The sequence below is a fragment of the Thermobia domestica genome, chromosome 7 (genome assembly GCF_964235325.1).
Source record: "Thermobia domestica chromosome 7, izTheDome1.hap1.1, whole genome shotgun sequence".
NCBI classification, from domain to species: domain Eukaryota; kingdom Metazoa; phylum Arthropoda; class Insecta; order Zygentoma; family Lepismatidae; genus Thermobia; species Thermobia domestica.
Window position 1 is genome coordinate 26,467,844 of NC_137460.1, and position 23,465 is coordinate 26,491,308.

At 36.3% G+C, this 23,465-nt stretch overlaps 1 protein-coding gene across 1 annotated transcript in view; it reads left to right on the forward strand.

The window, feature by feature from the left end:
* Positions 1 to 23,144, forward strand: part of LOC145689928 (ATP-binding cassette sub-family F member 1) — a 52,048-nt gene extending 28,904 nt beyond the window's left edge. The window contains exons 5-11 of the mRNA XM_081764282.1: positions 639 to 871; positions 2,311 to 2,548; positions 6,780 to 6,954; positions 10,795 to 10,973; positions 14,779 to 15,012; positions 18,271 to 18,343; positions 22,836 to 23,144. Of these exons, the coding sequence (XP_081620408.1) occupies positions 639 to 871; positions 2,311 to 2,548; positions 6,780 to 6,954; positions 10,795 to 10,973; positions 14,779 to 15,012; positions 18,271 to 18,343; positions 22,836 to 23,023 (1,320 nt within the window). The 3' untranslated portion in view covers positions 23,024 to 23,144. The remainder of the gene's footprint in view (positions 1 to 638; positions 872 to 2,310; positions 2,549 to 6,779; positions 6,955 to 10,794; positions 10,974 to 14,778; positions 15,013 to 18,270; positions 18,344 to 22,835) is intronic.
* Positions 23,145 to 23,465: the final 321 nt, after the last annotated feature.

A 23,465-nucleotide genomic window follows, 5' to 3' on the forward strand; every position in this document is an offset into this window, starting at 1 on the left:
TTGATGCCTTCTAAGATGTTCTGGCTCCTTTTATCCAGAAATGTTTTTGACTTCAGGAATCTTCGTGCGCTAAGTGAGCTTTGTGATGGTCAAACACCGTCTGCGTGAGTTTTCTCGATATTCTCCCGTTTCCTCCCACTTCATTCATTTCTCATCATCACCGTCTCCTTTAGCCTAGCCGGCATAACCGTGGGACGTAAAACTCAAAGAATTCATTTTTTTCAGTAATCTTTGTTACGTGGTTATCGTTGACGATCCCTTCGTGGTTTTCATCTAAAGTTTGTGTACAGTCAGCACGTGAGATTGGAATTGCGTGTGGAACCTTGGAATATACTGTGCGATTATAAGCATCCTTCCAGAATTGAAAAAATATTTTGAAAGATACGCTGACGATAGTTCAAGATAAAAAGAGACAAAAGAGGATGAAATAAAATATCAGTCAACCCGAAGAAGTTTCTGGGTTTCCGCTATCAAAATTATTGTTGAAATAAAATAGGAACTATTTTGTTCAGGTAAAAAAAAGTCTTATATTATGTACGGGAGGGTTACTCAGTGTAGTATATTTTCTCTGCTGTGAAACGAGTCTTTTTAAGGTAATGAGTATGTTGATAATGCAGTATTAATTTGATTTTTCCCAGGTTTATGAAGAATTAAAGGCGATAGGAGCAGATTCTGCAGAACCTCGAGCACGAAGAATATTGGCTGGTTTAGGTTTCAGTAAAGAAATGCAAAACAGACAGACTAAACACTTTTCTGGAGGTTGGCGGATGAGAGTCTCTCTGGCAAGAGCCTTGTTCCTTGAACCTACCTTGCTGTTACTTGATGAACCGACGAACCACTTGGATCTGAACGCTGTTATTTGGTTAGATAAGTAAGTAACGGGATTTTTCTTGATTTATTTTATATTATTTTAGGACACACACATATACTCCCAACAATGACTTGAGTGTCTAGTACTAAAGCGTAGAGTGGTGAGTAATATTTAATGTTTTATTTATTAAAGGATATACACTGCGAACTTTAATTTATGTTCCCTTACTCCATCATTTTAATAATACAATTATATATGAAAAAAATTATACGTCTAAGAATAAGCGTATAACAATGGTAGAGTGTCATAAGTAAGTAAGGAATGTACAGGGTTATTACAAATAATTGACCCAATTTCATAAATTCACTGTAGCTTTATTAATAGTCATAGCACATAACTGTGCAGACGTATTGAAAAAGTCAAAAAGTATTTTTAGTGACATACATAAAAGCTCATCACTGAAGATGAGTTCCTCACAAAACTGGTCTTCTTCCATGAATCGTTGCAACTGTGCCAAAAACTCAAAGCGTCTGACTTTGTCATCCGGCGTCAGGGATTGTACAGTCCGCAGCAAAAAACCTGCAACATGAGAATGTAAGTTTATTGTGAAACGACGAAGGTTTTTGCTCCAAAATAAGTTGCAGTGGAGGACGCCGAGGTTTCTGTGGCGTGATTCGTGCCACTTAGACGTTATGTTGATTGCCTGCGCTATTAGGCGTAGTTTCACAATAAACTTACATTCTCATGTTTTAGAATTTTTGCTGCGGACTGTATCAATTGCAAGCGGTAAGGCTTCTTCTTCAATCGTTTTCGTAAAATCTTCCAAATGGTAGGTTGTGGAATGTTCAGCTCTGTTCGTCGACTCCTGTGGGCTTCGTGCTAAACTCGCTCGTACGACGCGCTCAACCGTTTATCACTGTAAGACAACCAGTTGATTCCCTTTAGAGGTATCCTGAAGCTGTGAACTGTGCATACCATCGCCGAATGGACTTGGCAGTTGGTGGATCTTTGTTGAACTTCGTTCGGAAGTTTTGTTGCACTGTTAGGGTAGACTGATGTGAATGAAACTCGACTACAACATAAACTTCCTCTGCACCTGTCACCATCTTGAATAAATGCTCACTGCTGCGCTTTCGAGGCAGAAATCATAAGCGAACTACAACACCAAAATCATCTTGACATTTTCAATACGCCTGCAAAGTTTTGTGCTCTTATGTATAATAATTAAGCTACAGTGAATTTATGAAATCGGGTCACTCATTTGCAATAACCCTGTATTTGTATGGTTATAAAGATGTCATAAGCTGAAGATCTGAAATTGAGAATTAGAAAATGCACCATTTGTCCACATTACCCTTTTTCATGTAATTAGACGGATAGTAACTTCTTCATTTTGGTATTTAAATAAAACTCGTAATATTTGGTTTTAAAACAATTAGATGCAATTTTGTGAAGAAAGATATTACAGACCAACTTTTAATATCGATCACTTTGTCTAGTTACCTGCAGGGTTGGAAGAAGACGTTGCTTGTCGTGTCTCACGATCAAAGTTTCTTAGACAACGTATGCAATGAAATAATTCATCTAGATCAACAGAAGTTGTTTTATTATAAAGGGAATTACAGTATGTTTAAGAAGATGTATGTCCAAAAGAGAAAAGAATTGATCAAAGAATACGAGAAACAAGAGAAAAGACTGAAAGAGATGAAGGCGCATGGGCAGTCAAAGAAGCAAGCGGTAAGAATCGTTTGGGCTTTATTTATTTTAGTGTGTAAATATTGCGAAAAGTGCTACTTTAATAGTGAAATATTTTTGATTATTTAAATCACCTGTAGTTTTTGTCTTTCTTGTATATAAATCCCTCTCACACCTCTACCTTTGCTCTATCGTAGTGCATTATTATGTCATTCGTCACTGCTAAAAGCTAAAAGAATGAATAACAAAATATTAAACATAAGAAATAATGTAAGTAAAAAGGGTAATACCGCAAGAAACAAACCTTATCTCTAGGAAGTACTTTCGAAAAACATCGTCAGCCTAGGCACACTTCAAAAAGGATTTAAAGCATAGAAAGAATTTTAAAAATGTACGAAGTTAAAATCTTCTTGTCACTAGAATTAGACATATGTTAATAGTAATTCACTTGTCACTGTTTACTGTTTTTTCTTTTTTTCATTATCTTCCAGATGGCGAAAATGAGTAGCAAAAACATTGCTCCAAATGGCATTTATGTCACCTTTATCTGAATTGAGTGCCGGTTTCTTCTTATGAATGTAATAAGCTTCTTTAATTTTCCGTTCAGTTGCTGTTTTTTAGCTTTTTCGATCAAACATGAATTAACAATGTTGTGGTTATTTTCTTTGAGATGTGATGCCAATCTAGATAACTGTTGTAAGCTACGAGATTTGGACGAGTGCGAATATACTCAGCGATTCTGGTACAAATATTTCTTTTTGTTTAACCTATATATATTTGGTCATATTGACATTTAACCCTATAGACGCCACTGCTTTGTTGGGATCGGTAACAAAAGATTAGTGACAAGAAGATTTTTACTTCGCACATTTCTAAAATTCTTTTTATGGTTTAAATCCTTTTTGAAGTGTGCCTAGGCTGACGATGAAGACGATGTTCTTCGAAAGTACTTTCTAGAGATAAGGTTTGTTTCTTGCGGTGACTATTAGCATTTTACTTACATTATTTCTAATCATTATCACCGCTCGCGATGTAATGATAATTAAATATATAAACTTAAAAATAACTTTAAAAAATTGGAATTATAATAAAACAGTTGAGAACTAAAAAGGTAAGCGTCAGAGTACGTTAATTATTTCAATCGCACGAATAAGAGCCAAGTATTCGGTCTCTAGTAGAGATGCAAGGGCTCGGAAAAAAACCGGCTTTTTTGGAAGAAAACTCGGTTTTTTCTGCTTCGCTTTTTTGCTTGGGAAATTTTGGGCTTTTTTGAAAATTCTGCTTTAAATTGATAAACCAGATTTTGTTTCGCTTCTCTACAACACAAAAAGTCATTTAATTAGTGGTTGATGCCGATAATAATATAAAACCTCGAAAATAAACCATGAATTTCGAAAAGATATTTCAAACAGTTTTACTTCTCAACATATTTACATTATGAATTCCAAAGGATTAACCAATGTATATAATAAGATTTTTTTAACCTCCTACATACAAAAGTAAGCAGGGTTGGCAAGAGCCATGGTTGTTTTTGAAAATGCCAAAAACCCGTTTTTTGGGGGGAGTTTAAACTAGGCTTTTTTGGTTTAAACCAGGTTTTTTTGGGTTTAGATATTTTGCTTTATGTATTTATATTACATATTGACAAAAATAAGTTTGTTTCGCCTTGGTGTTATTATGCAACAACGGGGTTATGCTGGAAGAGGTCACATAAGCTTAAAGAAGTCCGGTCAGTAAATTTCTTAAATTGAGAAATTCCCGCCCTAGCCATCGGGAAAATCCCGTCATTACTCTAAATGTAAAACAATAACGGAAAAAATCCTGTCATTGCTTTGCATGTAAAATTTAAAGGTCAACGTAGCATAATCAGTACGCTAAAACTGAGGTATTAAATTACAAATTTAGTGCGTACATTTCATTGAAAGTACAATCCAAGCTAATGTTGGAAGCTACGTAGGCAATCGATAAATTTTGTCAATTTATATCAGTATATTTAAGCAACCTTGGCTTCTTTATAAAACAACAGGCATTCAGGCATGCAGAAATATACAATTTAGTTTCGTTTCGTATGTTCAGGCTTAATATCCTTACGTAATACCGAGGTTATCAAGGAGAAGACTTTCGCTTAAAGTGACATCCGAACCGCTACTTTGTTTACGCATGAAAGAAGGGTTGTGGTTCGACCGAGAATTGAACATGGGACACCTTGATTAAAAGGTGAAAAGGAAATAAAACTAATGCAGATGGTTTGATGTATGGAAACGTCACCATGAAGTTCACACGATTCGCATTTTTCGTACCTTTTATTTTTTTTCGGTTTAAACCAGTTGTTTATTTTTTAAAAAAAGAAGAAAAACAGCTGGTGTAAACCAGCCAACCCTAAAAGTAAATGCTTCTTTTAAAAAAATACTCAAATAAGTAGCAAAATTCTATGTAGTATTTTTACTTCAAAATATTCCATACCCTCTTTTTGGAACAAAATAAAATTAAAATAAAACATAAGAAAAATACTTAGATTTATATGATACACTTAAAGGCTGCACACCTAGAGCTTTTAATTTTGTATATTCTTGAAATTCTACAGTTTTATATAAGCACAATCACGGTTTATTCAGTCCTTAAGTTTTCTGTATTTTTAACAAGAGGGATTGAACATGAAGGGTGTGAGATAAGAACATGGTAACCCATAATTTTACTATTTTAAGAAATTAGAAATTTTCTGCTGCACAATCCATTTTGAAAGTCGGAAAGCTGATTTTTCACATAAGTCTATACATGAGGGATTAAACGAAGCGGTATGCGTTGCTGCCTATCTGATGCTGCGTAACTCAGCAATTGAAAATTTGTTAGTTACCATGTTCTTGGCTCACACCCTTCATATCATTATGGAACTCTCCCCACCCCACCAACACACACACACACACAAAAAAAAAAAAAAAAAAGGTCTACGGAATATATTTAAGTTAAGATAAATACAACTACACAACAAACATGACTGACTGGAGCTTTTGCGCTTCTATCGAGAAGTCCGGAATTCAACTCAGCATTCGACCATTCTGACAAAACTTTTCTTCATTCCATCTATGAAGTAGAAATAGTGCGTGTACTGTGAGTTGGCTGACTTCATTTCTTATTGTTTTTAAATCGTTATTATTACTAATTACCAGCAGCGACGGTTTTGCGAGGGTTAGGGGGGGGGGCGGTCTTTCGGACTGAAGCCTGTTCCCCAAAATTACGGAATGTCTAAAAGAAACGAAATATCTATTAGTTATGCCTTTACTCATAAACTTTAAGCTGCCGTCAAATAAAAATTACGAATGTTTAGAAAAACTAAACATTAGTAAGAAAAAAACCCTCCCAAAATACTTTTCTAAATCCGCCACTGATTCTCAGTATAAAATGATCTTCAAGGTTGTATCCGGAAGATTATCGCTAAATATATAAATGAAACGAAATACAATATTAGTTATGCCTATACTCATAAACTTCAAGCTCCTCCCAAATAAAATTAGGAGATTTTAGAAAATGAAACAATCAGAGAAACCCGTCCCAAAGTACGTTTCTAAATCCGCTACTGATTATTTGTATAAATTAGTATTCAAGGTTGTATCCGGAAAATTATTGCTAAATCGTTGCACAGCTACAGTATAACAGAAATGTAGAAGTACGGTTAGACGGATATATTGAAAAACGTACGCTTTGACGGATATATAGAGAAACTTAAGTTTATCTTCTGCGTTAGAAGCTAGAGTACTAAGCTTTTAGAAATGAAACAGACGACAAACTGAAATGATATCGAGAAGAAAAAATATCGATAACTCAAAAGTTAAAATAAAGTTAAATAGCCTCTAAAATTGCCCTCAAATACTACATTCTTCATGTTAGCTTTAATTCGTAAAACATATGCTCCATCCATCTTGATGGTGAATTTTAGAGCGAAATATGGCATTTAGGTCATGTAATTCTTATCTAAGTATAGAATATACTATAAGAAAGCTATTTAGATAGAAAAATCATGAAAATGAAAAAAGCCAAAATTTCCAAAATTCTCGTTTTTTCCCCAAAAAAGCCGGCTTTTTATGTGAAAAAAACCATCGATTCAAAAAAGCCGGCTTTTTTGCATCTCTAGTCTCTAGGAAGTCTTTATTGCCCAGCAAATAGGCTAAGATTATCATCATTCGTAAACATTCGCTAAGGTCCGATTACATTATAGAAATGTTGCTATAATTCAATAACTCCATGCTACTTTATTTTGTTGTGTTCTCTTTTACAGGAGAAAAAGCAGAAGGATGCATTAACAAGAAAACAGGAAAAGAATCGAAGTAAAATGCAGCGAAACGAGGATGACCAAGCGCCAACTGAACTACTACAAAAGCCTCGGGAGTACATAGTGAAATTTTCTTTCCCAGATCCTCCACCTTTGCAACCTCCAATTCTCGGGATGCATAGTGAGTAGAATTCAGTAATTAATTTATGTAGATTATTGCTGGTAGCAATCGTGTAGTTTTTTTTTTCTATCGTGACTTTAAAACTAACAAGGGAAGTTCGGGAGAAAGCACTCGCCTGCAGAGAAACTAAGTATACCATTTGAAGGACCAATTCGTGCTGATTACAACAAGCTAATAAAATTCCTGTACGGTTGAGAACTGTTCAAGAGATTCAACTGCCAGAGAACGCTATTCGATTGCATGATTAGATTACTTCATTGCATACATGAATAAGGAGAAAGTTGTAAGATTTGCACACTTTTTCATTACATTTTAACTTTTCTTAACTTTACGATTTTTTTTTCTTAGGATGGGGGCGCGGTGGCTCAGTGGTAGAGCGTTCACCTCCGGTGCTTAGGATCCCTGGTTCGATCCCAGCTCGCGCCGTGTGGACTTCGTGGTGGACAAACACCGTGCTCGTGGGTTTTCTCGGGGTTCTCCCGTTTCCTCCCACTTTCTTCATTCATCTCTCATAATCACCATCTCCCTTAGCCTGACCGGCATGATCGTGGGACGTAAAATTCAAAGATTTCATTTCATTTTTTTTTCTTAGGAAAGACCGGAAAAAATATGAAAATGGTCGGAAAAAGTCAGGAAATTGCTGAGAGAAATTTGCTACACACCCAGTCTTGGAAGTTTATATATATATATATATATATATTCGTTTATATATATATATACATGCGTTTTTAAACACGTTAAGTACAACATTATTAGCGTTGAATATTGACATACGAATTGAAGTCTATCGGAGGTAACAGAAAAAAAAAAAAAAACTGTTTTGCAATAACTAACCAGTTTGTTAGTTAAAATTAGTCATTATACTGTTCACAGTAATGATAGGTTAGAGATGAACATTGATCACTGTTGTTCTTCTGTTCTATAAAGAAAGGACGCAGGCAAAAGACTCTCTTCTACCATAAACATTTTATATGTGTAATTGCATTGCATTCGTCAAGGGAACAGTTCGGATAATCAAAACGTAAAGCAAATTCGACAGATGATTCAGAAGGTATATAATTTGCTCAATAACCTGCCTTGTGGAACACAAACTGAAACAGTCCAATGTATCGCGATGAACGGAACTGATTCCTTACCATGGGCACGAACTTTTGATTGTTTCATTGGTACAGCATAACGTCTGGATGAAGAAGTTTCATACTTCCTACAAATCGGCTGCCTTAATCTGTGTTTGGTCGAAATACAAATATATCAAATGGTTGTACAGATCGTTTGTAGTTCTTTGGTATATTCTCAACCATTTCGTCTTTGCCATCCGCCGTCTAACTTGCAATGGACAATATGTCTGTGAATAGATCCCAGTGATCAATTAGTAGCAACTTCGAACCATCAAACTTCGCCATGGGAGAGAATACTTCGGTTATATACTTCCAGCACCCATCTTTCTTCATCATGCATTTAACGTTGAATTTTTCGACAAGTTCTCAACCGTACAGGAATTTTATTAGCTTGTATATTGTTTCAGAAAATAACTTCATTATTGACTTAATGAAGTAAGTTGGGTGACTAGCAAAAATAAAGTTTTCTTACATTACGCTACATTGTTTGCGATCTTGTCTCTTTGTTCCTAAGATTACTATTTGAAGCAATAGATAACTTGCTTACATTTTTGAACAGCTTGTGAATAACAAATAATAAAGTCTCTATCAATAAATAAATAAATAAATAAACCCATCTCCCAATGAAACTACCAATAAATTAATGCTCATAGTCCCAGAGAAGACGTTACCTTCTGCGGCCCGTCCATCTTCGGATGGAAATGAAATTGCACTTGAAAAAACTAGTTTCAAAGGGCTAAAGCCCGTTACTTCAAGCAACAATCCCAAGAAGATGGCATGACTTGACTTGACTATTCTGGGTTGTAATTGCGCCAGTTACCTAGTTACAAGGTCATAAAGTATTTCTTCTGTATTTTGAATGGTGATGGTGTCAGTGATGTCAAAGATGACAATCTCAGAGTTCAATGCAATAAAGTATTGTTCTGAAATGTATCTGTATAAAATTTCTATACGAAACAACAATAATTATTTACTTTTAATTGGTGTCTCTGAATGACCCCACAGTATTTCCAATGCTACATTTTTCACGGTAATACACAAGGGTTAATGTGTTCAAATTGTAATGTTTACCATCGGGAATCGAAGTTGGGACCACGTGTACTAATTACACGCGCGCTAGTTACTAGACCATTGGGAAGGGCCGACTGGATCCGAGAATCAAACCAGATTTCCGCCTAAACTGAGCCAGCATGGGTAAACCACCGTACTACCCAATTTACTCCCTGAATAGCCAGAATTGCTGTCGTACGCCAAAGATACAGGTTTGATTCTTGGCCCAGTCGTGCAGTTTTCACTCTTTGTGTATCATTAAATTCTCACCTATAGACAGGGTGTCTGCTAATACCTGAAGTACTGGAAATCTACTAGAAATTGTGTAAAACTGAAGAAATGTAAGGGAATTCGTAAATGGTGTGGTACTGTGAACTAAATACTGGATTCACGTATCAAACCATTGAAATATTATAACTGTTTTTTAACAAATAAAAACCCAACTATATTTCATGCTATTTTAAATAGTTAACGAGGTTTGGAGAGCTTGTGTAGTATGTGTGGTACTAATTCATCATCTCTCCCCGCTATCATAATTATATACGAGTCCAATTCCGAAATAAACCTCCATTTGCGCAGTGCGAGAAACAACCGGGAAGAACGACATCAGTCTTATGGTGCTGTGTGTAGTAGACAGTGACCCCCAGTGGACGGAGAAGGTTGTGTTGCAATTCACTTCACTGTAACAATTGAAAGTGAATGCTCCAGTAGGGAAAAAACCGTCAAATGTAAAGTGTGTGCGCAGGGTATCTACTAAAATTAATTACGAAATGAAATTTCGTGACTTTTTCGTGACCTTTTCTTTACCAAATCATAAAATTTCCTGATATTTTCAAGAGCGAATTTGGATGCGAATTAGGCCGAATTTTCATCCATGCAATAGAAACACACTTTGCTTCCGATTTGGTAGCGTCTAAAGCCGACCATATACATTTTTGGTGGTGAACTTTAACGTTTTATAGAACAAGATTTTCCAATCTGTACTTACATTTGAACAGTTTAGAAAAAGAAAAAAAAAGAAAAGAAAAAAAAAAACATGACCCAAAAGCTAAATTTCGTGACTTTGACATTCGTGACTTTCGGAATCGCTGCGGTAAAACGATTTCTGAGTGAAAAAAAAAAAAAGACTTCCGGCAGCCGCGATTCATCACGAACTGAGTGGTGTTTACGGACCAAATGTGATGAGTGAAGGTATCGTACGTGAATGATGTAGCATGTTTTGAGTACAGCACTGAACGTACTTAAAAAACCACTGGGATGATTTTGATCATCATCCAAATTTGCCGCCGAGTGACTATCACCTCTTCAAGCACATGAAACAGCGGCTGGCGTCACACCGCTTCGACAATGACAATGCGCTTCACAATGCTGTTAGCGGGTGGCTTCATTCCCAGGTGGAAGTTTTTTTAGAAAGAATGTCAAACCTTCTAAAACGTTATGACAAGTGCTTCAATTTGAATGGTGAATATGTTGAAAAGTAATGTTATGTTGTAATTTTCTAATGTATATAATAAAAGTTTTGTATGTGCGAGAGTGTATGTCACTGATAATCAAAGTGTTTTTTCGAATTGTTTCGTAGATACTTGAATTTGTTGATCCTCTTTTAGTATTGTTTGTAATACTGAAGTTCTAGTTCATTGTGGTTTTTGTCATTATATAATAACTATTTCAGATTTGACATTTGCATATCCTGGCCAGAAACCTCTATTTGTGGATTGTGACTTCGGTATTGATCTGAGTTCTCGAGTAGCTATTGTAGGACCTAATGGAGTTGGTAAATCAACATTCTTAAAACTTTTGACTGGAGAATTGGAACCTCAGCAAGGCGAAGTCCGAAAAAATCATAGGCTGGTAAGTATCGTAGATCACATTACAAGTAATTAAGGAAAGTAATTAATACGGTAATAGATTTGTTTTACCTTTTTAATGTATCGTGTAAGGTAAATATCTATAGTTTTAGTAGATCTTGCTAATACTTTTTACATAGATTTGTGTAACTCACAAGCACATCATGTCACTTTTTATGTTAGAGCCATGAGAATGGTAAATTTAAAATGTTGAAAAACTCAATTCCTTTTTCTTGTGAGAATTTATTTTCTGTGGCACACTGGGAGTGACCGACTTCTTTTTCTTTTAAAAAAAACTGACCCAAAGGACCCGGTAAAACTAAAGAACCAAGTCACAGAAAACTTAATCACAGGTCTGAGGCAAGATGGTTTTTCACCAGTGTTGTTCAACCTGGCCGTGGGGAAGCTTATGATGAAAACATTCCAGAAGAATTTCAGGGAAGTTCAAGTTGAAGCTAAGAACATCGTACACCGACGATATGTCTCTCTTGTCTAGAACCAAATATGAAACAAATCAGTGAAGTTACAAAATTCCTGCAAGAAAAATTGGCCTTACAATAAATAAATAAAACTGACAAGGAAAGGACATGAACGAGATTCCTAATCAGGCCTAGTCCATTCGATAAACATAACAAAGATATGTTCATGCAAAAAAAAAAAAAAAAAAAAAAAAAAAAAAAAAGTGCCATGGACAACAGGGTAAGTCCCTGCGGCCCATTAACCCTGTTAGTATAAAGAAAATCGTACACTCGTAGTGAAATACCTATTGCATCAAAGCTGTTCATTGGAAAATCATGGTTCATAGTTGATTCTCTTCAGTATGAAACAAGCTTTCCAGAGGTGCTATTGATAGACAGAATAGGTATGAGGGGAAAGCGTGTATTGGTATACAAGCTTTTCTTTCATATCTATTCCGTCTATCAATACAAAACTTGGTATACACAATTTTTATCCCCTATACTATTTTTTGAGCTCCATTTGGATTGTGTGCTTTTTACCTGGGCAACTCCAGAAGGGTCCAACTTTGATGGGAGGGATTTCTGGAGGGAATTTTCCCGACATTCTCTCAGTTTTCCCTGTTCAGGTACGTTAGGGGCCCCAATACATAGCACCTCTGGAAAGCATGGCTTTCCAATGAACAGTGTTGATGCAATAGCTATTTCACTACGAGTCTACTATTTTCTTTATACTAACAGGGTCAATGGGCCCCAGGAACCTACTCCGTTCTCCATGGCGCCTATTTTTTTGTGCATGAACATATCTTTATGTTTATCGAATGGACTAAGTTTGATTAAGAAGTCCAGTTGACAGGTTCGTGTCCTGTCCTTGTGCGGACCTGATGATGAAGTATACAAGAGGGCCATTTCAACCACTGAAAGTTGGTAATTGATCTGTGATTTCAAATATTTGGGAATGATTTTAACAGATAATGCATTATGTTATACGGAAATCAAAGCAAAAATACAAGCCGGAAACAGTTTACTATGTAATTTCAGGCAACTGATTAAATCATGCAATCTGTCAAGAAAGTTCAAGCTAATGTTGTACAGGACAACGTTTGTGTGGGTGTGAAAATTGAAGTGTTAGATAGAAAGTCATGTGCAATTGTGTTATCTTCGAACCAAAAGTTTTAAGTAAGATCTTCGATCCGGTAAAAGTGTGGTGAAGTTTGTACATCCAAGAGTTGGATAAACTATACAACAACCCAAATAAAATAGGCCTAATGAGGACTAATGTGGGCGGGTCATGTCGTCTGAAGGGAAACAAATCGATAGGCTCTGAAGTTGCTAGATTTTTTCCCCCCGGATGGAAGAAGGCCACTAGGTTCACCAAGGAAGAAATGATGGACTCCAGTACTACAAATGAGAATATGGAATATCTGGAAGCAAAGGGCAAAGGATAGAACCTAATGGATGAAGAATCTTGTATTTGCGTCGCGAATTCTATCATATGCTTGATTGTGATCATCAGCAACCAATTCTGTTGCAAGATCATTACGTGTTGTTTACCATCTTTTTCAAGTAAACGATAATATCTAAGCGAGTATTTTAACTATTAATAATAACCTACGCACTATAAGAAATTAAAAATAACTTGAGAAAAATAACTCGCGAAAAAGCCAAATTTAAACAGGTCCTATTTCGAATTCCAGAAACTGTGGATGGTGGTCCTTATCAGCGTAAAGGAAGCCACGCATACACAATCTAAAAGTACATATTTCCTCAATTTTCAGTAGGTGTACAGGGTATTCCCTACAGGATATAATTCTCAGATATGCTCTTAATAGAGTTTTCAGATATACCCTGATTTCAAAGAGGGTGTAAAGTAGGCAGAAGGTAAGCCTTGACAATGGACATCCAATGCTTCGGAGGGAAGTCGGAAGTATTAGGAACCGGAAGTTCCATGTCTTTTTTGTTCGGAATAATGTGTGATGCGATGTATTTCGTCACGGTATATTTCACGTTTTCTTCACTTATAAGCGTTAAAGAAAATATTGCAGCATGCGTTTTCTCTAATACGAGAAACCGTGCTGCTGACGATCCTTAACACTTCCGACATCGTGCCAAAGTATTCTGTGTTCACTGCTATCAAGGCTTATCGTTTGCCTACTTTGGACCAATCATAAATTCAGAGCATATCTCAAAATTCGGTTGATGGCATGTCTGGAAATTTCACCCTGTTTGGAATACTCTATACACCCACTGAAAATTAATGAAATATGCATTTTTGCATTGCGTATGCGTGACTTCCTTTACGCTGATAAGAACCATCCCGTTTCTGGAATTCGAAATAGGACCTGTTGAAATTTGGCTTTTTCGCGATTTTGGACAGCCCTAGCTCTGAAACTATGCACTTTTCCTCATAGGTTCATATGAACTTTTTCTCTTATTTTTATGTAAGGAATCAGCTCTTACAGTTTGTCGGTATAGTTCATTAACACCCTCTATTATATATATATATATATATATATATATATATATATATATATATATATATAGAGAGAGAGAGAGAGAGAGAGAGAGAGGTCCGGAAGTGGGCGTACCCTCCCTTTAGTTTCAACAGTATAATGTTAGTTATGGTAGAATGTCTGTACACAGTTACCTTGAAGTTTTAAGATTCTTAAGAGTCATAAGCATCGGTATGATCACCATCCATACAAATGCATATGGACTTAGATCACATATTGTTGATTACTCCACCTTCACTGCAAATAACTGTTACCAAGCAGAAAACAAATGAACATGGATAGCAATGTTGCCAGACAATGCCAAGCAATGTTACCAAACAAATGTAGGTAAAACCTAAAACCGTCAGAAAACACCAATTAGGGGTACGCCCACTTCCGGACCAAGCTGTATATATATATAAAATAAAAGGTATGTTATTGTGTGTTCCTATTATTGTCTGCTTGTTGAAGTTTAGCGTTTTTTTCATCACCAAGACTATATGAGACGTTGACCTGCAGTTTAAGGTGGAGTCCTGACCACCATAATGCGTTGAAATTTCGAACCGGAAATCGAACCTGGAACTATATGCACCAATGGCTTGCACGCAAGCCACTTGATCAGCAGAGAGGGCTTTTTCCTATTGTATCTGTATATATTCACTTCTTGTGCTCCCTCATTTAAATTTTCCTCACAACTCTCCAAGGTATTACAAAGTTTAATTTTTTTGAAAATTTGAGTAGGAAACTGATATATTGAGGTCGATTTTAAGATCATCATCTTAGATGCTTAACATTTTATTGTAGTATAAGTGTTTCTCTCCACACTGGTTGTACCTGATCTATATGCTGTTCTTATTTCTAGCGAATTGGAAAGTTTGACCAACACTCCGGTGAGCATTTGACAGCTGAAGAATCTCCGTCGGAGTATTTAATGAGGTTATTTGATCTTCCATACGAGAAAGCTCGCAAACAATTAGGAACATTTGGTCTTTCCAGCCATGCGCATACCATTAAGATGAAGGATTTGTCTGGAGGTCAGAAGGCCAGAGTGGCGTTAGCAGAGTTGTGTTTGAATGCTCCCGATGTTGTCATATTGGTAAGTATTAGTAGACTAGAACTAGTATCGTAATCCTAATCAAAATCAGTGAGATAACCATTTGTTATAATTTACTGGCACTTGTGAGTATCGCATGTGCCAACGACAGAAGAAGTGAATAATCTAGTGGAAATATGCAACCAGTGACGGAAGATGCTTGATAAGGCAGGCTAATAATAGCGTCGAATACAATATCGAATCGCACAATGTTGCTCCATTTTACACCTATATTTACAGCTCGAAAAACATAGAGGGTATAAAATCAAACTTTCTCACAGCTACCGAGCGTAGACTAGTACACAAAACACGTTTGGCGTGTTGTTCTGGTAACAGAGTTTGTATAAACTGACAATTACTTTGGGACATCGTGTGTGTAAACTAAAAGCTACTGACTTTACTATTCTCAATTATGCCTCAATTCTATTCAAAGTTGAATCTTCAATACAAAAGTAAGTGAAAGTGAGTTTAGTGGAGATGGCAGCAGGATTACCGTATTCCTTGAAGTAAAAAAGAAATCTGACAAATACATGTATTTACAAAATGTGAACAATGCACTTCTGGCGTCAATTTCCGTGATACACATCCACTTTCATGCGCAGTGCTAGCAGATGACCGCCTTTGACTATTACATACTTCCTTTATGGCCAATAGATATGAATAGTAGCAAAGATTGAGATGGAACTATTTATTTCAACTTTCGATTTTCTTTTCGAGACAACCTGGCTGAATACTTATTGCACTCTTAAAATAGGTGACATGTCCGGGTAAAAAAATGATGTATAATGATGATGAGGCTTAATTTAACAAGGATAAACTGTTTGTACTAACACAGTAGAAAGTGTAAATACATAGATCGTGTAATTTGCAGTGTGGATTTTAACTGTGTAAAGCACAACAGTTCAGGACACTTACTGCACAGTTCTGATTTCGTATACCACAGCCACATTCAGTTAGAGCAAGTGAGTAATTTTTGGTGTAATTTTAGCACAATTGATAAAAGTGAAGTTCTTGAACCTTATATATTAACGAAGGGAGGAAGCAACCGTTTATACACAGACACACGCGAAATCCTCTGCAGGTGCGAATTAAATGATACTCAAAGAGTAAAAAAGTAGATAATTGGACTGAGACTCAAACTCGGAACCGTCAGCGCCAGCAGCCCACTTCCCAAACAACCATACACTTTCTCACCTTGAATTTTCAGAATGAAGAAGGTTGCTTCTAGAATTCACTTGGAGTTCAATGTATTCTCCTTTCACGACATATTAAGTCACAGTCACTACTTCTTGTGGTCACCTTATTAATTTATTGCTAATAAAACGGGGAGGGGGGGAAGCCATAATACAATTCTTTACTACTGAAGATTGGCCATTTTGTAATTTGTAAGAATGAACGTTGCCACGACGTCAATGATTGCCGAATTCAATCTTAAGGTACCCTTTGAGCTTTCCCGGAAAATTGAATTACCAAATGATATTGACATTATTGAGTCTTGCATTTCTGAATGAAACTGTCCCAATTCTTATCGATGTTGCACATATCTGTATTTTACGTTAGATATTTAGTCCTAATACACACATTTATTTCAATAATGAAATGTTTCACTCACTCATACAAGGCTCAGTAACGACAAAAACAGAACAGTGATGGAACGGTGGTCGCTGTCACTGATAGCTTGATTAATAAATGATTCATAAAAACAGAACAGTGATGGAACGGTAGTCGGTGTCACTACTAGCTTCATTGATAAATGATTCATGAAAACAGAACAGTGATGAAAAAAATGAAATGAAATCTTTAAGTTTTACGTCCCACGGTTATGCCGGTTAGGCTAAAGGAGACGGTGATAATGAGAGATGAGTGAAATGATGGAATGAAGAAAGTGGGAGGAAACGGGAGAACCCCGAGAAAACCCACGAGCACGGTGTTTGTCCACCACAAAGTTCACTTGGCGGGGGCTGGGATCGAACCCGGGACCCCAAGCACCAGAGGTGAACGCTCTACCACTGAGCCACCGCGCCCCCCAGAACAGTGATGAAACGGTGGTCGCTGTCACTGATAGCGTGATTGATAAATGATTCATAAAAACAGAACAGTGATGGAACGAGGGTCGCTGTCACTGATAACTTGATTAATAAATGATCCATAAAAACAGAACAGTGATGGAACGAGGGTCGCTGTCACTGATAGCTTGATTAATAAATGATTCATAAAAACAGAACAGTGATGGAACGAGGGTCGCTGTCACTGATAGCTTGATTAATAAATGATTCATAAAAACAGAACAATGATGGAACGAGGGTCACTGTCACTGATAGCTTGATTGATAAACGATTCACAAAAACAGAACAATGATGGAACGAGGGTCGCTGTCACTGATAGCTTGATTAATAAATGATTCATAAAAACAGAACAGTGATGGAACGGTGGTCGCTGTCACTGGTAGCTTGATTGATAAATGATTCACAAAAACAGAACAGTGATGGAACGCTAATTGTGTCACTGATTAACTTAATTTATAATGGTATTAATCTGGCAATAGGGCGTCTGAGGTTCACTTTTTAGCCAGTTTAGAGTTAGATTTTTCCACTTGTTCAAATACAATAATTTGCTAAATTGAAACGGAGGATGTTTTTCAGTGCTGTGTGTGTCTGTCACCAATATTGCCTTACGAATTCTGTCAAACTTTCTGGCAGAAGGTTAAGGGTTCTGGCAGACTTTCTGTCTAGCTGGTACATTGTTATACTTTCTCCGATACAATAATAATAATCTTCAGTTTTAGTTCTAAGTAATGGTGTCATGAACTCGGTAGCCAAGCGGAGAAATAAGTTTCAATGAAGTATTGTATTTGTAACAAATATATGTCTGGTTTTAATATTTACGTATTATTAAGCATAATAATAATATACTAACGGAAAGCTTGGTATAAAATTAATTTTATATTGTTAAAATTATTTTTGTGTACAATATAGAAAGAGTCTACCTGCACAAGTCTGGAAATAAAAACTTAATATTTCATATAATCACACTGAATTTATAAGTATACGATTAAATATGATTCCTGGAAACATTCCAAGTTTTCACAGTAAGTCAATTTTGACCTCGATTTTTTAATTACCTGATGCAGCCTTATGGAACTGAGGGAAATTATTCTTCTGTTGAAGACACATACAGGTGATCTCTTGTATATGTTTAATATTAATTGTTGTGAGAGCGATGTGTACAATATTGGTTTTTATTACTTTTGGTCCTTTTCAGGATGAACCTACAAATAATTTGGATATCGAATCGATAGACGCATTGGCTGATGCTATTAATGAATACAATGGAGGTAAGAGTTTCAAGTTCTCTTTACATCGAAATCTGTGTATATATATATATATCGTTCAGCCGAATGAAACATCCAACCCCAAATAGAAGGCCGCAATTCGAGTATCCACCAATCCGACGATTTATTAAACTATTTTGTGAGGGCACTCTTAATCATGAATTGTTGTATGAAGTTTCTTTTAACTTGCATTTAAAATTGTTGCTGAATAACCAATCATTATTTTAGCTCTGTTTGGAATTTAGATGTACTAGTTGTTCCTTCCAAGCCTTCGGCCCGCTATACACTATAGGTTAAAATCGGGCCTAAGTAAAAGCTGTAATTGTTTTCACTTAACAGTTTGCCAACCAATCACCCCACCCCATACTCCATACCATATTTATAGAATTATCCAAGAAGTTCGTTATACAAAATGTGTTGATTTAAATCACTTAGTAGCAAGCGGTAGCGCGGGTAGCGACATTTATTAGCGTGACTTTACTGTTAGTAATTAGTGCGATGCACTTACGTTAAATGACGTATAAAACGGCGTTCAACTGCGAAACGTATGTCCATAAACGTAGCTACAATACATATAGGAACACTTGGTTAACCGAAGATAGGAATCCCACAATAAGTAGAAAAATAGTGTAAAACTACAAAAAACAATACTGATTTCGACTCTTCTGTACATACTTTATACTCCAGGTTTTAGTTTGTCCACGTAAGTAGAATGTCTTCGTGCATTCCGTAATAATAATTCTGTTATATGGTATAATGTGTACAATGTCTTGGTTTTCTTTTATCTTAAGTTCCAGCTACGGGTTTCGGAAGACAGGACGATTTGAGAAAAGCACTGTTACGATGCCGTAACGTTGTAGAAATCGTATGTTTCGATTGTATTATAAACCTTGACGCAGTGGAATTTACCTGTATTGTTGAGAAACTAACTGAATCATGGTTCTCAGAGGAACTTTGAATATAAACCTACTTAGTCTGCGTCTTTCAGTTGTAGCTAATCCTATGCCCGTGTATCTTAAACTTGAAACATGAGGCGATATAATGGATTACCCTATGTCAGCAAATCAATGATGATAGCAGATCTTTTTGGGGACAAGTATCGTTAAGATGTCTCATAAACGTTGAGCTATTTTTGTCCCCAATTATCAATATAAAGCCATCCGCACCTTGACCAGAGTACAGAACAGCCGAGCCAAAGTACAGTAGTGTGTGCAATACAACAAAGTCTCTTACCGCATATTCAGTCGAGCATGTGGTACACAAAGATCTCTTCAACGTTATGACAGACACACAATCAATGCACTAAGGGCTCTATAAGTACGTACTAGACAAAGACCTCTCTAACGTTACGATTGGCACACACAGTCAACAAACTCAGGGGTCTATGAATACTATTAGACAAAGAATTCTCCAACATTATGATTCGTACATACAGTCAACAAACTCAGGGGTCTATGAATACTATTAAACAAAGACCTCTCCAACGTTATGACTAAAGCACAGTCAGTGGGCTCAGAGATCTATGAGTACGTACTAGACAAAGAATTCTCCAACGTTATGACTTGCATACATAGTCAACAAACTCAGGGGTTTATGAATACTATTAAACAAAGACTTCTCCAACGTTATGACTGAGGCACAGTCAATGGACTCAGAGATCTATGAGTACATACTAGACAGACCCCTCCAATGTTATGACTGAGACATAATCAATACACGTAGGGCTCTATGAGTACGTACTAGACAAAGACCCCTCCAGTGTTATGACTGAGACATAATCAATGCACACAGGGCTCTATGAATATGTAGTAGACAAAAAAACTCCCAGCGTTATGACTGAGACACACAGTCAATGCACTTAGAGCTCTCCCTCCACATTCCTGCCTCGGACTAGATTGTCTTGCATCTGGTCAGTGTGCAGCTGACCTTAGAGATGTATAGTTATTACATGTAAAAAGAGAAGAATTGTGTGTGTCTTAAAAATCCACCTATTTAAGTCCGGGTTCAAATCGAGAAAGGGGCTTTGAAAATCTGGAAGTTGATTGCTGTGCATCAGGGGAGAGTTGAGTTGATTTTGAGTTTAACGTGTCTTTCAGCAGTGGGGCTATATGAGACGGGGCCTACTGATTAACGTGGAATCCGAAGCACATGAGCTCCCGGCGAGAATCGAACCCAGGTCTCCCGCGCCAAAAAGGCGCGTACGCTAACCGCTTAGCCACGAAGGAGCTCTGCGTCACGGGAGAGACCCTATTCTCTTAACTGCACCAGTTGTTCCAATTAAAAGAATAAAATGTCAAGTATATCAGTTCTCAGGTTGAACTTGTAGACAATAGTAACTATACGTGTAAACCACCTCACAAAAACAAATCGAAATAGAAAATACCACCTTTTTTGTAACTGTTGTTGGTAGTCTTCCGGGCCAAAAGAATGTTGTACTAACATGTGATAAAATAAAAGCTTTTGTTACCTAGCGTTAAGTTAATTGGTCCAATATATTTCATCTATCAATCATTCTTCGAACATCATCGGAGCCTCAGCGCGTTTTTCCAGATAAGTTCGTTTTCGTACATGTTTTTTTCTTTTAATTGTGTACCTAAAATTTTACACCATAAATTCTGAGGAAACATTGAAACAACACATTGGATAACCACTACTGCTAGTAGAATATGCTTATCTTACAAAAGTCTCGGAGTTTTATTAACTTTAAGCGAATTTACGCCCTTTTTACATCAAACGCATTTGTGGCTTTTGCCATGGTTGTTTAGCCTCCTGGTAACATTTCAATTCACATTGTTTTATGTAAGAAAAAACACTACTTAAATTTTCAAACATCGTTTTTCTCCAGCTGCATGTTTGACTTACGCCCTTATTGCATCAAACTCCTCAATTTAAAAAAGTCCATTCACCTGTAAAACTAAACTGGCCCGATGACGTAAGCAGAATGGTTGATAGACGAAATTTATTGAGCCAGTTAATAAATTATCGCAACATAAGGTAACAAAAGCTTTTTATTTGTAGAAGTTGTGTAAAAATAAAATTGCATTTTTTTTATAATTAACAAAATTATAACTTTGTCCATCATTGTTAGATTTATAAACTACAATAAAACACTAGGATTCTCTCCCACAAAGCTTTCGTATTTATTCAGGTCTATTTGCTATTAAAAATTTAAATTTAGATTTTTATTTATTTATTTATTTTACTTCAAGTGTGTCACTTTCCCTTTTTAAATTATAATTTTAGTTGCTTCCTACTCTTCGTGAAGTTCTGCGTTGTGCGCCATTTCACAATATTAGGTGATATGCATAAAAGTGTGATCTTACCCTTTGTTCAAGATTCTGAGATTAGTCACAACGTGACGTCATTTGATTTTTAATCTCAGGCACCTGAGTAAATGCTCGGAATTTATGAATCATACTGTGATTTATCATTTTTTGAATACATAAAATTGAGTATAATCTCAACTAGCTGAGATTAATCTACAAGTTTCGTGAACCACCTCAGTACCTGTCTCACAGTGTGTGAGAGTGGATCGAAGTGGATGAATTTATGGATGTGGAGCCCAAAAGAAACGTGTACAAAGTTATTGTATGACTATAGACGTCTGTCTAGATAAAATAATAAATAAATACATGATGATGTAGGAACGAACGACTTCTTGTTCTTTTAGCAATTCATAGTGGACACTATCTTAGGGTAACCAGTGTCCCGTCCACTTCCGATTTCAACGTGTGCGCTCTAGTATTCTCTCTGTGTGATAAGATGTAACTTGATTATTTTTTTTCTCTCTCTTATGATCTTGGAGATACTCAAATTTTTTCTGCTAATTTTAAAACTTTAATTCCCGTTCATTAACTTTTTCTAGATGTTTTCGGGAAACCGAGATTGCCATTTTTTTTAAGAAAAATCCCGGAAACTCTTAACACTGTTGCACGAGTTAGCAATTCAGTTTTGTTTCCCCCATCACATATGCAAAAGTGTTTCCTTTTTTATATTATCCAATATAAATTGGCTACTCAAAATTGAAACAGAATTGCGGCCGTGTAGTGCTAGGAAATTGGTTGTCACTGTTTTTTTATATTGCTGGTACATTCAAAACGAAAGTAGCACCACCTATTCCAACAGAAAACAAAAATTGTGCTTTCGTGCTGGATAAATAACGCTACTGATTTTAATTTTATGTTTTCACTCTCTGCATACCTGTGAATTCCTGATTTAGAGAAGGAAAGAACATTACATCACTTTCATTACATCATTTCTGTATGAAACGTCATCAAAGCCAAGTTGACATGAGGCGGAACTGCATGTTTCAATGAGAAGAATCTTATTGTCTATTCGTTCTTTTTTATCCACACGAATTACGAGTAAGAACTCACTTGTAGATTAATCTCGTTCGAGAGGTGAGATTATACTCACTAGTACTTACTTATCTTTATGCATATCACCCATTGTATATGTTATCTTATATTTATTTGTATGTGTTTTTTCTTTGTAGGTGTGATAATAGTTTCTCACGATGAACGACTGATCCGAGAAACTGATTGTACTCTTTGGGTGATCGAAGACAAAACAATCAATGAAGTAGACGGAGACTTTGATGATTACAGGAAGGAGTTGCTTGAGAGCTTAGGGGAAGTTATAAATAATCCCAGTATAGCTGCTAATGCGGCTAATAAGCAATGAAAGTAATGAAGGAAGGAAGCGTTAAGTTGGATATTTTAACGAGGTGTAAATAACGCGCATATTTGTTCTGTCCTGTTTTCAGAAAATAAAATCCTAAAATAAAAGTTTTTGAGGGAAAAAATTATTTATTCTTTAAAGTGAATATTCTGAGAGTTACAGTAAATAGAATTTACAGAGTTACAGAAATTAAATCTAAGTAAGTTTTTCTTCTCCAGTTCATTGCACAGTATACTACCGGTACCTAAAAGAATTTTGAAATACAATTATCATGGTCTCACGTAGCGTAGTTGCTAACGCTTTTGCCTTTGGTGCAAGTCGTCTCGGGTTTGATTCCCGGTGGGGACACTTGGTCCAAAAGCTTTTTCAGGCCAATCATTCTGAGTAGGGTTCTTCCTGTTTTCCCCATTCACACCAGGCAAATCCTGGGATGGTACATGACATA